Genomic DNA, 13,256 nt, shown 5'->3' with positions numbered 1-13,256 from the left:
ATTATACCATGCCAGGTTGGAGAGGACTGGCGCATTGTCCACTTCAAATCAAATCAAATTTTATTTGTCACATGTGCCGAATAAAACAGGTGTAGAAGCCCTTAACCAACAATGCAATTTTAAGAAAAATAGGTGTTAAGTAAAAAATACATCAATAAAAAACAGCAGTAAAATAACAGTAGCGAGGCTATATACAGGGGTTACCGGTAAAGAGTCCATGTGCAGGAGCACAGGTTAGTCGAGGTAATATGTACATGTAGGTAGAGTTAAAGTGACTATGCATAGATAATAAACAGAGAGTGGCAGCAGCGTAAAAGAGGGGGTGGGGTGAGGGGACAATGCAAATAGTCTGGGTAGCCATTTGATGAACTGTTCAGGAGTCTTATGGCTTGGGGGTAGAAGATGTTAAGAAGCCTTTTGGACCTAGACTTGGTGCTCCGGTACCGCTTGCCGTACGGTAGCAGATAGAACAGTCTGACTAGGGTGGCTGGAGTCTTTGACAATTTTTAGGGCTTTCCTCTGACACTGCCTGGTATAGAGGTCCTGGATGGCAGGAAGCTTAGCCCCAATGATGGGCCGTACGGTAAAGTTTATCTATATGAAAATAAAGTTAATAAAAAATTATAAAAAATAATGTAGCCCTATTTAAACGGACTGTCATTTTATTTTCATGACGGTGTTCATCCATAACCGTCGGTTATTCAATTACATCACGGTTATTCAATTACATCACAACTAATGGATAACTTTTTCTGCCTTCTGTACGTTTAAGAAACATTGCCTTGAAATTCCATTACCAAAAACCAACATATCTTTAAGATATTTTTAAATTTCTCTCCCTCATGAGGAGAGAGGATAATGAAAGTTCATAGAAGTAACAAGTAAAGGTAGACCTATCAATTAGTTAGTGTTTTTACTGAAAACAATTATTAAGTGATTAAAACTCAAAAATCTAAATTGAATTTATGCTATGGAATTGGCTACAATGGGAAATCATAGTAGTCACAAACCACAGTTGGGTTCACAAGTTTGGAGAGCACAGTACAGTAGAGTACAGCACATCAAAGAAAAGTAGAGTATAGTTAGGTACAGTAGAGTTCAGTACAGTACACAGTAGAGCACACTAGTTAAGTACACTATAATGTACTCTACTCTTCTGTAGCTGTACAGTACTGTACTTTGATGTCCAAACTTGTGAAACATAGAAGTCTATGATTGGTTCAGCTTTGGTCCGGTCCAACCAAATTTGGTCTTGTTTGGGGGCAGAGCTCATTAAAATAATAGCTAGTGTGTAGAATAATACCCAAATATGCAAAGGGGAACATTACATATTTATACCTTTGTGTACCTACTTAAGACACATCACCATGAAGAGAATGACATTCATATCCATAATTATGTATTTCTGTGTAGTACAGATCAGGGACCCATGATGAAATTCCGTTACCACAATTCCGTTAACGGGTGTAAATCCACTTCACTTAGTGTAGACAGAGGGAGTTATTACCTAAATTCTGTTACCAAACTTTGCATTTGCAAAGTTCTTCCAGTAAATGTGTTTTGTGAAATGTTCAGTGTAAATTGTTCAACGTAGTCCTTAGAGTTGTATGGTTTGTTAAACTTTGAAATCAATGTTTTTAGTTTGGCATACATTTTAGTCTCGGCACAATTCTGTTACCATGGAATTGCCCAAATGGGAGTCTTACACGAGAACTGGAGCCGTTTACCCTTCGAGACCCACTGTACAGGCTGTCCTCATATAAAGAGCCCTGCAGCTGTGGGATCGGATGTTAAACACACACACACACACACACAACAATATTACATTTTTTGAGGCAGTGCTCTCAGAGTCATGCTTGCTAGTCCACACGGCACAGTGACATAATCCTAGCCGGGCTTCTCCAGCGCAGTTACTTCTCCAGTAAAATAGGAACAGCCAAAAGTGAAGTGATTGCTACTATACAGTAAGTACAATCAGAACTTCTTGTTTACCACAGAGTGGCTTATTTTCAAGAAGATCTCGTGATGAAAATAAAGTATTTAGGTGACCGTAGGCAAAGTCTGTGTTACAGGTGGCATATATAGTGCATTGATCATCCTTGAGATGTTTCTACAACTTGATTGGAGTCCACCTGTGGTAAATTCAATTGATTGGACATGATTTGGAAAGGCACACACCTGTCTACATAAGGTCCCACAGTTGACAGTGCATGTCAGAGCAAAAACCAAGCCATGAAGTCGAAGGAATTGTCCGTAGATGCGCCGAGACAGGATTGCGCTGAGGCACAGATCTGGGGAAGGGTACCAAAAAATGTCTGCATTGAAGGTCCCGAAGAACACAGTGGCCTCCATCATTCTTAAATGGAAGAAGTTTGGAACCACCAAGACTCTTCCTAGAGCTGGCCGCCTGGCTAAACTGAGCAATCGGGGGAGAAGGGCCTTGGTCAGGGAGGTGACCAAGAACCCGATGGTCACTTTGACAGAGCTGCAGAGTTCCTCTGTGGAGATGGAAGAACCTTCCAGAAGGACAACCACCACCTGCAGCATTCCACCAATCAGGCCTTTATGGTACAGTGGCCAGACGGAAGCCACTCCTCAGTAAAAGGCACATGACAGCCCGCTTGGAGTTTGCCAAAAGGCACCTAAAGACTCTCAGACCATGAGAAATAAGATTCTCTGGTCTGATGAAACCAAGATTGAACTCTTTGATACTGATAGACTAGTCAGGATTGAGGGAAGGATGAATGGAGCAAAGTACAGAGAGATACTTGATGAAAACCTGCTCCAGAGCGCTCAGGACCTAAGATTGGGGGCGAAGGTTCACCTTCCAACTGGACAACAACCCTATGCACACAGCCAAGATAACACAGGAGTGGCTTCGGGACAAGTCTCAATGTCCTTGAGTGGCCCAGCCAGAGCCCGGACTTGAACGCGATCGAACATCTCTGGAGAGACCTGAAAATTGCTGTTGTCTAGGAGAGGACAGACCATTTTTGCTGTAAAGGTCAGAGGAAGCATAGGATGCCTAGAATGAGAGAAAGATGGGGTGGGATTGAAAGATAACAAGCAACACAGCAAGAGAGAGGAAACAGAAATTACTAAGAAACCTACATCCAAATGTGTTTTGTTGAAAAGTTAACTGGCCAATGACAATCCCATTCAGGGGAACTCCACACAACAATACTACAAAAGTATGAGGAAACATGCTCCTAGTCAACATCATGATATACAGTGGGGTACGAAATGATTGACACCATTGACTGTATAAAATAAATATAAAATAAATAATTCAAATACTGAGCTATACTGTATGTCCATTTCCATTATTTCTGCAGCCGTAACTTCACATTCACATAGTTTACAGTTTCTTTCTGAAGTTGTAAGAATTATGAATGAAACCATGCCGAGTCATGCCAAGTCAAACTCATGTCAAACACTTCTGGCATAAATGAATTTGGCATAAATGCTGAACAAGAGAACATATCTATTTAAAGCTAAAGGTGGCTACTCTAAAGAGAGTGTTAAAGCAACACAAGTGAAGAACAAAAATCACCCAGATTAACTGGAAGAAAAACACACTGGGTGAGAGGAGTCAGACTTGCAGATATCACTCGACGGTTAATGGACAAGCCATGCGGAGAAAGAGAGAAGAAGAGGAAGGAGTGAGCATGAAGTAAGATGCACACATCGCACAATACAATTGGGGTCAGAAGTGAGATCCAGCATCTGTAGGAAACACCAAAGTATTAATGCACAGTCATTCACACGACACCCACCGGCTGCAGGTCTAGTCTGGAGGAGTGAGAAACCCTGCTAATGCTCTCATCAGTTAGTCTGGAGCTCTGAGAGTGGGTGAGGAGAGGAGAGAGAGAAATAAACCCTGGTGTCTACAACTCTATAACAACATTTAAGAAAACATTGCTATCAAACAGACCACATTTCTGTCACAATTAATTTCCTTACAAAGCGGAAGATGTGGAGTTAACCATCTTCAGATCAATTCATTTAAATTCAAATGGTTCTTTATTGGCAGAATAAATTAAGGCTGTATTACCAGAATTATGAAAGAGGGAGAGAGGGAACCCACCAGCTGCAGGTCTAGTCTGGAGGAGCGAGAGACTCTGCTTGTGCTCTCATCACTGAGTCTGAAGCTTTGAGAGTGGGTGAAGAGGAGAGACAGAGAGAGCCTAATGAACTGCAGGGCACCTAACTACAGCACAGTGAGCACACCATGCAACATTGCACCCTTCTGTCTGCGAAATCATAACCATAACTTCCCTCACTGAATCCAAATTTGAACAAAAGGAACAGTCAAGAAACTACAAGAAAGTATCTTTGAATAGTTCAATGTGGTCAAGAATGACCTTTTATTGTCAATTTAAAAACAGTGGATTGATGAAATAAGGAATACAGAAACAAACAGTATGGAATTGTGTGGCATGGAAACCCCACTATCCTGAAATTCCCTTACAAAACGTACGCACTTAACACACACATTTCTGACCATTTAACTTGTTCCAATTGAAGTCAACATTAAACATGTCCACTTTTACCCATTGGCATCCATCCATTTACCCTGCTGGAGACTAGCCAGGTACTATAGGTTGAAGACACTACTAACCCGACTGTATATAGCACTGTACCCATCGTCATAACTGTTGCTTTGTAAGGGACAGAAGACACGCAAATGAGCAAGAATACCTCGATCATTTTTACATACATCACGATCTTTGTGTTTGTGTTTTTTTCTTTGACTTCTTGTCCTTCTCCCGTGAAAGGGAGGAGGAGCCCTGGCAGAGGGGGATGGAGGAGAGGAAGAGAGGACAGGAGGGTAAAGGTGTGTGTCAGGAGCTCTCTCCGCCAATGGGGAAAGCCATCAGGCTGTTCGCTACCCTCATGCCACCCCCACTAATTACTGACATACTGTACCAGATGTCACAGAACGAATACAAAAACACATGTGCAACAAGGCAAGATCGGAGGAAGAAACCTTGCAATCGCCTCATTGATTCCCATCATCACCAAACAACTGATCAATATGTTAGCCATATGTTACTTTATGATTGATTTGGGTCAAACAAGCAAACAGGTGCAAAAGCCAAGAAAATCCCAAACTGACGCAACTAGGCTTAGACCTATCCCTTTTTTGGTTTTAACAATTTGAGTCTCCCTTTATGGAATTATGTCTCACTCAACATATCAACTTCGCTCCAGAACTTTAGCACTACAATATTTTCCATGATTACTCACCATAAAATAATTCTCTATGACGATTCAGACAACAGTGCTTAAAATAGTGCTGAGTCGGTGTCTGAATCCCAAATGGCATTATATTCCCTATACAGTGGGCATTTTAAGGATTTTTTCACATTTTGTTGCGTGACAAAGTGGGATTGAAATTGATTTAGTTAATTTTTTTTGCATTGATCTACACAAAATAGTTTATAATGTCAAAGTGAAAAGAAAATTCTAAAAATGTTAAATTCATAAAAATCTAATAACTAAAACAGTTGTGATAGTATTCACCCCTTTTGTTTAAGCCTAAATTAGTTCAGAATAAAAATGTGGCTTAACAAAAAATACAATTACATGGACTTATAAATAAATGATTTTTTATTGACTACCCCTTTCCTCTGTCCCCCATACATACTACATATGTAAGGTCCCTTAGTCAAGTATTGGATTTCAAGCATAGATTTAACTACAAGAAGGGCAGTCATTGGTAGATGGTAACAATAACAAATCAGACATTGAATTTCTCATTTAAAATGGTTATGTTATTAATTATTACATTTACATTTACGTCATTTAGCAGACGCTCTTATCCAGAGCGACTTACATTATTATTATTTTTCATACCCCCTGTGGGAATCGAACCCACAACCCTGGCGTTGCAAACGCCATGCTCTATCAACTGAGCTCCCTCCCTGCCGGCCCTGCCTCCCCTACCCTGGACGACGCTGGGCCAATTGCGCGCCGCCCCATGGGTCTCCCGGTCACGGCCGGCTATGACAGAGCCTGGATTCGAACCAGGATCTCTAGTGGCACAGCTAGCACTGCGATGCAGTGCCTTAGACCACAGATACAGTTGTCCTTCTAAACTGCAGGACATGAAGGAAACTGCTCAGGGATGTCACCATGAGGCCATTGGTGATTTTAAAACAGCTACTGATTTCAATGGCCATGAAAAGAGAAAACTGAGGATGGATCAACAACATTGTAGTTACTCCACAATAATGACCTAAATCTCAGAGTAAAAACAAGAATACAAATATACAGAATATTCCAAAACATGCAACAAGGCACTAAAGTAATACTGCAAAAAAACACAACAAAGGAATAACCTTTTTGGCCTAAATGCAAAGCCTTATGTTTGGGGCAAATCCAACGCAACACATCACTGAGTAACTACCTCCTTATTTTCAAGCATGGTGGTGGCTGCATCATGGTATGGGTATGCTTGACATCGCCCAAGACTGGGGAGTTTTTCAGGATAAAAAGAAACGGGATGGAGCTAAGCACAGGCAAAATCCTAGAGGAAAACCTGCTTCAGTCTGCTTTATAGCAGACACTAGGAAAGGAATTCACTTTTCAGCAGGACAAGACAAGAAAAATCTGTCGATGTGCCCTTGAGCAAGGCACTTAACCCTAATTGCTCCTGTAAATCGCGCTGGATAAGAGCGTCTGCTAAATGACGTAAATGTAAATGTGTCGGCCGCAATGCACTTTTATGAATGCCCATGTGGTAGCCTGCCATTTGTAAAACAGGCAATTTCCCATTAATCCCTGTCATTTGGTTACATTAATTGTGTTAATGCATGTATCAATTACAGTAATTTACCGTTCTCATTCTCGGAGTGGAAACGTTGTTTGTAGAGTTCACAACCTGCTACACTTGTGAGAAACAAGTTTTGGTTTATTTCATACTATAATTTACGCGCTCCATGTGAGCAATGAGCATGTGTCTGGTTTCTCTGTCCTGTTAATGTTGACAGTGCGCGCGCCTGAGCACACATAGAAGTACTGGCCTGCTTCTCGCAAATGTCAAATGTAGGAAAGTGCCCAGCTGGACTTTTAAGTAATCTTTTCTTCACCTCACACAGTAAATCAACACAGTCCGTTTTTTTTCCTACACCCATTGAAATTATAATAGTTCCTATTTTAATGATTGACAATTTCATCTTCATACTATAGCATAGCTGTCCCCTTCATACTTTCCTTGTCAATTCATTAGCTTATATCCTACGTTCTGAAAGTCTACGGTAGGCCTGTTTTAAAAAAATAGGTTTTAAGGAAAGGATAAACATTTGCTCGTGTCTGACATAAGCTGGTGGCTTTGCTTGATGGGTGCTTTTACTGGGGGGTGTGTGTGTGAGTTCGCTGATTCTCTCTATAGGCCTATATGTCCAATCAGAACGTTTCCTAAATTAGCCTGTCTGGACTCCATCTCTTTAACAAGAATAAAACGCTGATGTCATGATTTAATCTAGTAAAATGCCTATTTTCAGTAGCTTAGGCTGGTTTTGTGCGTCAAAATAGGATCTGTATTAAAAATATATATGCAAAAAAGCCAACAGACAAGGACAAGGTAGGCATATATCTTTATTTTGACTCTTTAATGTTGTGCCAATATGAAAATGTGTCAGATCCTCTCCAACCTGGCATTTCTTAATTTGTTGATTAATATTTATAAGTAATAACATGAATAATAATAATGAAAAGCCATGATAATAACAAAGTGTAATGGCTTGTTTCAAATAGGTTTTATTAAATATCCATGTAAACAAGTGTACAAACATAATTGTGATTAAGTAAACATCTACTGTAAGGACGCTTTCCCAACAAATTGGTTTGGAGCGTTCTTCCGAACTCTGGTGCGTTTCCCCCTTAGTTCCATTCGTTTGGACTGGTGTGAATACTCTATCTGCTCTCTGTAGCGCACAAAACAAAGCACCTGGTTCGCTCAAAAAGGGTGGTCTCGGTCCAATTCCATTCGTACCGTGTAGCTCAGTTGGCAGAGCATGGCGCTTGCAACGCCAGGGTTATGGGTTCGTTTCCCACGGGGGGCCAGTATGAAAATGTACAGTGAAGGAAAAAAAGTATTTGATCCCCTGCTGATTTTGTACGTTTGCCCACTGACAAAGAAATGATCAGTCTATAATTTTAATGGTAGGTTTATTTGAACAGCGAGAGACAGAATAACAACAAAAAAATCCAGAAAAACGCATGTCAAGAATGTTATAAATTGATTTGCATTTTAATTAGGGAAATACAAATTTGACCCCCTCTCTATCAGAAAGATTTCTGGCTCCCAGGTGTCTTTTATACAGGTAACGAGCTGAGATTAGGAGCACACTCTTAAAGGGAGTGCTCCTAATCTCAGCTTGTTGCCTGTATAAAACACCTGTCCACAGAAGCAATCAATCAATCAGATTCCAAACTCTCCACCATGGCCAAGACCAAAGAGCTCTCCAAGGATGTCAGGGACAAGATTGTAGACCTACACAAGGCTGGAATGGGCTACAAGACCATCGCCAAGCAGCTTGGTGAGAAGGTGACAACAGTTGGTGCGATTATTCGCAAATGGAAGAAACACAAAATAACTGTCAATCTCCCTCGGCCTGGGGCTCCATGCAAGATCTCACCTCGTGGAGTTGCAATGATCATGAGAACGGTGAGGAATCAGCCCAGAACTACACAGGAGGATCTTGTCAATGATCTCAAGGCAGCTGGGACCATAGTCACCAAGAAAACAATTGGTAACACACTACGCCATGAAGGACTGAAATCCTGCAGTGTACGCAAGGTCCCCCTGCTCAAGAAAACACATATACATGCCCGTCTGAAGTTTGCCAATGAACATCTGAATGATTCAGAGGTGAACTGGGTGAAAGTGATGTGGTCAGATGAGACCAAAATCGAGCTCTTTGGCATCAACTCAACTCGCCGTGTTTGGAGGAGGAGGAATGCTGCCTATGACCCCAAGAACACCATCCCCACCGTCAAACATGGAGGTGGAAACAATATGCTTTGGGGGTGTTTTTCTGCTAAGGGGACAGGACAACTTCACTGCATCAAAGGGACGATGGACATTTACCGTCAAATCTTGGGTGAGAACCTCCTTCCCTCAGCCAGGGCATTGAAAATGGGTCGTGGATGGGTATTCCAGCATGACAATGACCCAAAACACACGGCCAAGGCAACAAAGGAGTGGCTCAAGAAGAAGCACCCAGACCTTAATCTCCAGACCTTAATCCCATAGAAAATCTGTGGAGGGAGCTGAATTTTCGAGTTGCCAAACGTCAGGCTCGAAACCTTAATGACTTGGAGATTATCTGCAAAGAGGAGTGGGACAAAATCCCTCCTGAGATGTGTGCAAACCTGGTGGCCAACTACAAGAAACGTCTGACCTCTGTGATTGCCAACAAGGGTTTTGCCACCAAGTACTAAGTCATGTTTTGCAGAGGGGTCAAATACTTATTTCCCTCATAAAAATGCAAATCAATTTATAACATTTTTGACATGCGTTTTTCTGGATTTTGTTGTTGTTATTCTGTCTCTCACTGTTCAAATAAATCTACCATTAAAATTATAGACTGATCATGTCTTTGTCAGTGGGGGACCAAATACTTTTTTTCCCTCACTGTATGCACTCACTAACTGTAAGTCGCTCTGGATAAGAGCGTCTGCTAAATGACTAAAATGTAAAATGTGCGGTTCGCTGCAGGTGAGAACGCAGTCCAGACCAAACACAGGAAAATATTCAGAGGCGCGCAGTATTATTGGTTGACTGTGAGCGTTTGATGAAATGCACGCAATACCATAACTTGATACCTCAAACATTCTTTTAGTAGCAGCACATTTATGAGCACATCCGATGCAGATTAGGGGAGACTGGGGCTATACCGGGGATCTGGGCTTCTGAATATAGGCTATTCACATCACAGTTTGAGCAGCTATTGCGCTGTTTCCTCCCGCATGTTGTTGGAAGACCAAAGCGAAAGTCATCTGACGTTTGGGACGCACAAGTTATGCTTCTTGATAATCATAGATGGATTTAACGTGATAATTATTCTCCAATAAACAAATTACTTGTTTTGTTTAGGCATTTTAGTTTGTTTGACATTTGGCAATGTTAAACCCACCAGAACAAATGAAAAAAAAATACAATGTCACAAATAATCAAACTCTAATTCAAATTATAGCTAAGAAACTATGTGTGAAAATGACCTAAGACAAGTGCTTGTTTAGTTAATAAGCATCGAAACACATGGCTCAGGGGCCTCCCGAGTGGTGCAGGGGTCTAAGGCACTGCATCACAGTGTTGCGGTGTCACTACAGCCTGGGGTTAGATCCCAGGCTGTGTCACAACCGGCCATGACCTCCCCCGAACACGTTGGGGAGTTGCAGCGATGAGACAAGATCCTAATTGGATATCACGAAATTGGGGAGAAAAAGGGGGTAAAATTACACACACAAAAAAACTAAAAAACATGGCTCAGCGGGGCAATCATTAGTAGTTCAGACGGTAAATGGTAATAGAACATGCAACTCAACTTTAGAACACAAATGTAAATTAGTCAGCCTTTGTGTCATCACACAGCCGTGCCAACTTTCTCCATTGAGAAACACACCATTATGTCTGAACAACACAATTAGTCCTCCATGCAAATGTTTGTGACACACACAGACACACAAACCCAACACTGCAATGCACACCTATCCAATCTTCCAAACACATATTAAACACATTGTTAGTAACTATCACGTCAGCAGTTAAATCAAACTGATGGAAAGTTTGAGTTAACAATGTAAATAATGAGCCAACCAAACAATTTGTAGGTTTTCCTGTAAAGCTATTTTGCTGTCACTTAGAGCAAAAACTACCGGGGCATGATTGGTGCCTGATTCTGGTATACTTCATTTTCTCCTAAGAAGACTGTCATGTATTAGTACTCCATCTTTGCCTTGCTCTGAATAGAGTTTAAATGGTAAAAACTATGTTACAGACAAAAGGACCATTATGGCATGCAAGGGTTAGCTCTTACCACTCCTCCGTAGGCCCCTATTGCATCAAGATCCGATTGCTCAATGACATAAGAGCATCGTCACCAAGGGTTTAAGTACCAAGTGATGGTTGTACTTGTAACCCCCTTGTGAGCAGCTATGGAAACACTCATGCGTACCTCTTTACGCAAGTTAATAGAAATTGCCCCTGGTCCAGGGTCAGATGTTTTTTGTACTGTCCTAATGGTTACAGTTAGGATGTTGATCTACAAAATCTGATCCTGGATCTGAGGTTAGGGTAAATTTCTACCTCAAGTCTCTTAACTAACAGGGTTAGAGTTTGTGCAATTGGTTTGAAAATAAAGATGGCGGCGTTTGAGTGATACTGACCCTCACACTGCCTCGGCTGCCCACCGACATCTGCTCATCATCGTCTGAGATCTGTGTGGGAAACAAACAAGGGAGAAATAAGTAGTTTGTTTTATTTTCCAGTACATCATCTGTATTTGGAAGAAAATGTTTAATATTGGCATGTGGTTAGATTTGGAACATCATTGGGCACATGTTAGGCTACACATCAAGAAATATATTGAGACAAATTACAGACTGTAGTCTACAAGTAGCAAAATAGAACTCAATTGATTGAACATGAAACATATTTAAATTTGATTGAAATAGAACTATAGCCTACTGTTTATATTTTAATGCAGTTATCTCGGTTTTCATTTGAAGCATCATTTTATACGTCGCTTGTTTGCATCAATTGCAAAGACATTTGCAACTTTGTATTTGTAGTCAACTTTGTTCTGAATTTATCGGTGGTCACAGAGAGACGGATAAACCATGTGATTCTATGTTTAGCGGAGATCTTCTGTGTATAAAGTGACGCGAGAGGGCAAAAAAGCATCTAACGACGCACTTGGCTGTTCTACAAGTGGTAGTAGGGAGGACATCACACACTAGTGTTGCTTCCCAAATGACACCCTATTCCCTGGCCTAATATAGTGCACTACTTCTGACCAGGGGCCATAGGGAATAGGGTGCCATTTGGGGCATACTCTAACTCTTGATCAAACACTACTAGAATTCATAGGAGGGTTGAAATGAAGACCAGGTAATCTGGGTTATTGCGCATCAACAGTTGCTGTTAATCGCTGATGAATCAAATTAATATTTTGTTGATGAACTGGCCCCGTGTAGCTCAGTTGGTAGAGCATGGCGCTTGCAACGCCAGGGTTGTGGGTTCGATTCCCACGGGGGGCCAGTATGAAAGAAAAATGCATGCACTCACTAACTGTAAGTCGCTCTGGATAAGAGTGTCTGCTGAATGACTAAAATGTAAATGTAAACAGTCAATTAAAGTAGTAAACTGAAATTCCAATTCATTTTTTTAAACACAATAAGATTGGAATTTCAGTTTACTTCCTGAATTGAAATGGAATTGACCCCAACCCTGGTGATTGAAACACTGCAGAAATGATATATGATTTCTCGCCTCGGTCTGTAAATGACTTGACTGTGACCTTTGACCTCTTTCTCTCTGCTCCCCGACTGGCTGTCCAGCCCAGATTATGTGCCTGAGCACACAGCTCAATGGCCCAGGGCAGTGGAGTCAGAGTGGGCCACACTGAATGACATGAATGACTTGACATACATCCCAACAAGCCTACCACATGATATAAGGCGATGTATTGGCGATCGACCCATACTAAATAGTATGCTAGTATGGATTGGATTTTGGAACACTATTGGAGTGTATTGACTGATAGGATACTAAGATCATCATTTGACTCAAGTGGATCAGTGTCTGACTGCAACAAAAGCCTGCCGACATTGTGACTCTCCAGCACCCGAGTTCTTAAGGTTTCCAGTAACGGTTCAAAGAAATGAAAGCTGCTTTTTTTCAGATGATGGAGAGGGGAAGGTTTAAAGGGAGAGGGGGAGAAGAATACACACCAAGGTATGTCTCTGTGAGGGGCGAGAGTACCTCTCACTGTCCTCCTGGAGGAATGAAAAGAAAAAGAGGACAGAGGTAGAGATGTCAAGGGTCAAATGACGAGGGGAGGATGGAGGTGAACCTAGATGTTCATATAGGCATGTCAGAGAGGGGTTTCAGCAAGAACCCACATTTAAACTCACAAGAGCACACTTACATGCAAAAACACACACAATTATTCCAAAGGAGGACTTCTAGCACGTATGCTCACTTTTTTCTAATTCAACTCACTGTGGCTATTAAACTGAGGAGA

General features: G+C 41.3%; 1 protein-coding gene across 4 annotated transcripts in view; it reads right to left on the bottom strand.

Moving 5' to 3' along the window:
- The window catches only part of LOC121536629 (leucine-rich repeat flightless-interacting protein 2), a 107,133-nt gene that overhangs the window by 43,593 nt on the left and 50,284 nt on the right, over positions 1-13,256 (bottom strand). For 2 of the 4 annotated variants that reach the window (XM_041844034.2, XM_041844038.2), the window contains exons 5-6: positions 12,964-13,008; positions 11,398-11,448 (exon numbers count right to left, since the gene is read on the bottom strand). In XM_041844034.2, the coding sequence (XP_041699968.2) occupies positions 11,398-11,448; positions 12,964-13,008 (96 nt within the window). The remainder of the gene's footprint in view (positions 1-11,397; positions 11,449-12,963; positions 13,009-13,256) is intronic. The other 2 variants (XM_041844035.2, XM_041844037.2) reach the window with 1 other exon arrangement.

Source organism: Coregonus clupeaformis, chromosome 23 (assembly GCF_020615455.1).
Source record: "Coregonus clupeaformis isolate EN_2021a chromosome 23, ASM2061545v1, whole genome shotgun sequence".
Lineage (NCBI taxonomy): Eukaryota > Metazoa > Chordata > Actinopteri > Salmoniformes > Salmonidae > Coregonus > Coregonus clupeaformis.
Note: the sequence above shows the minus strand (reverse complement) of the source record. Positions and strands in the feature narration are given on the sequence as shown.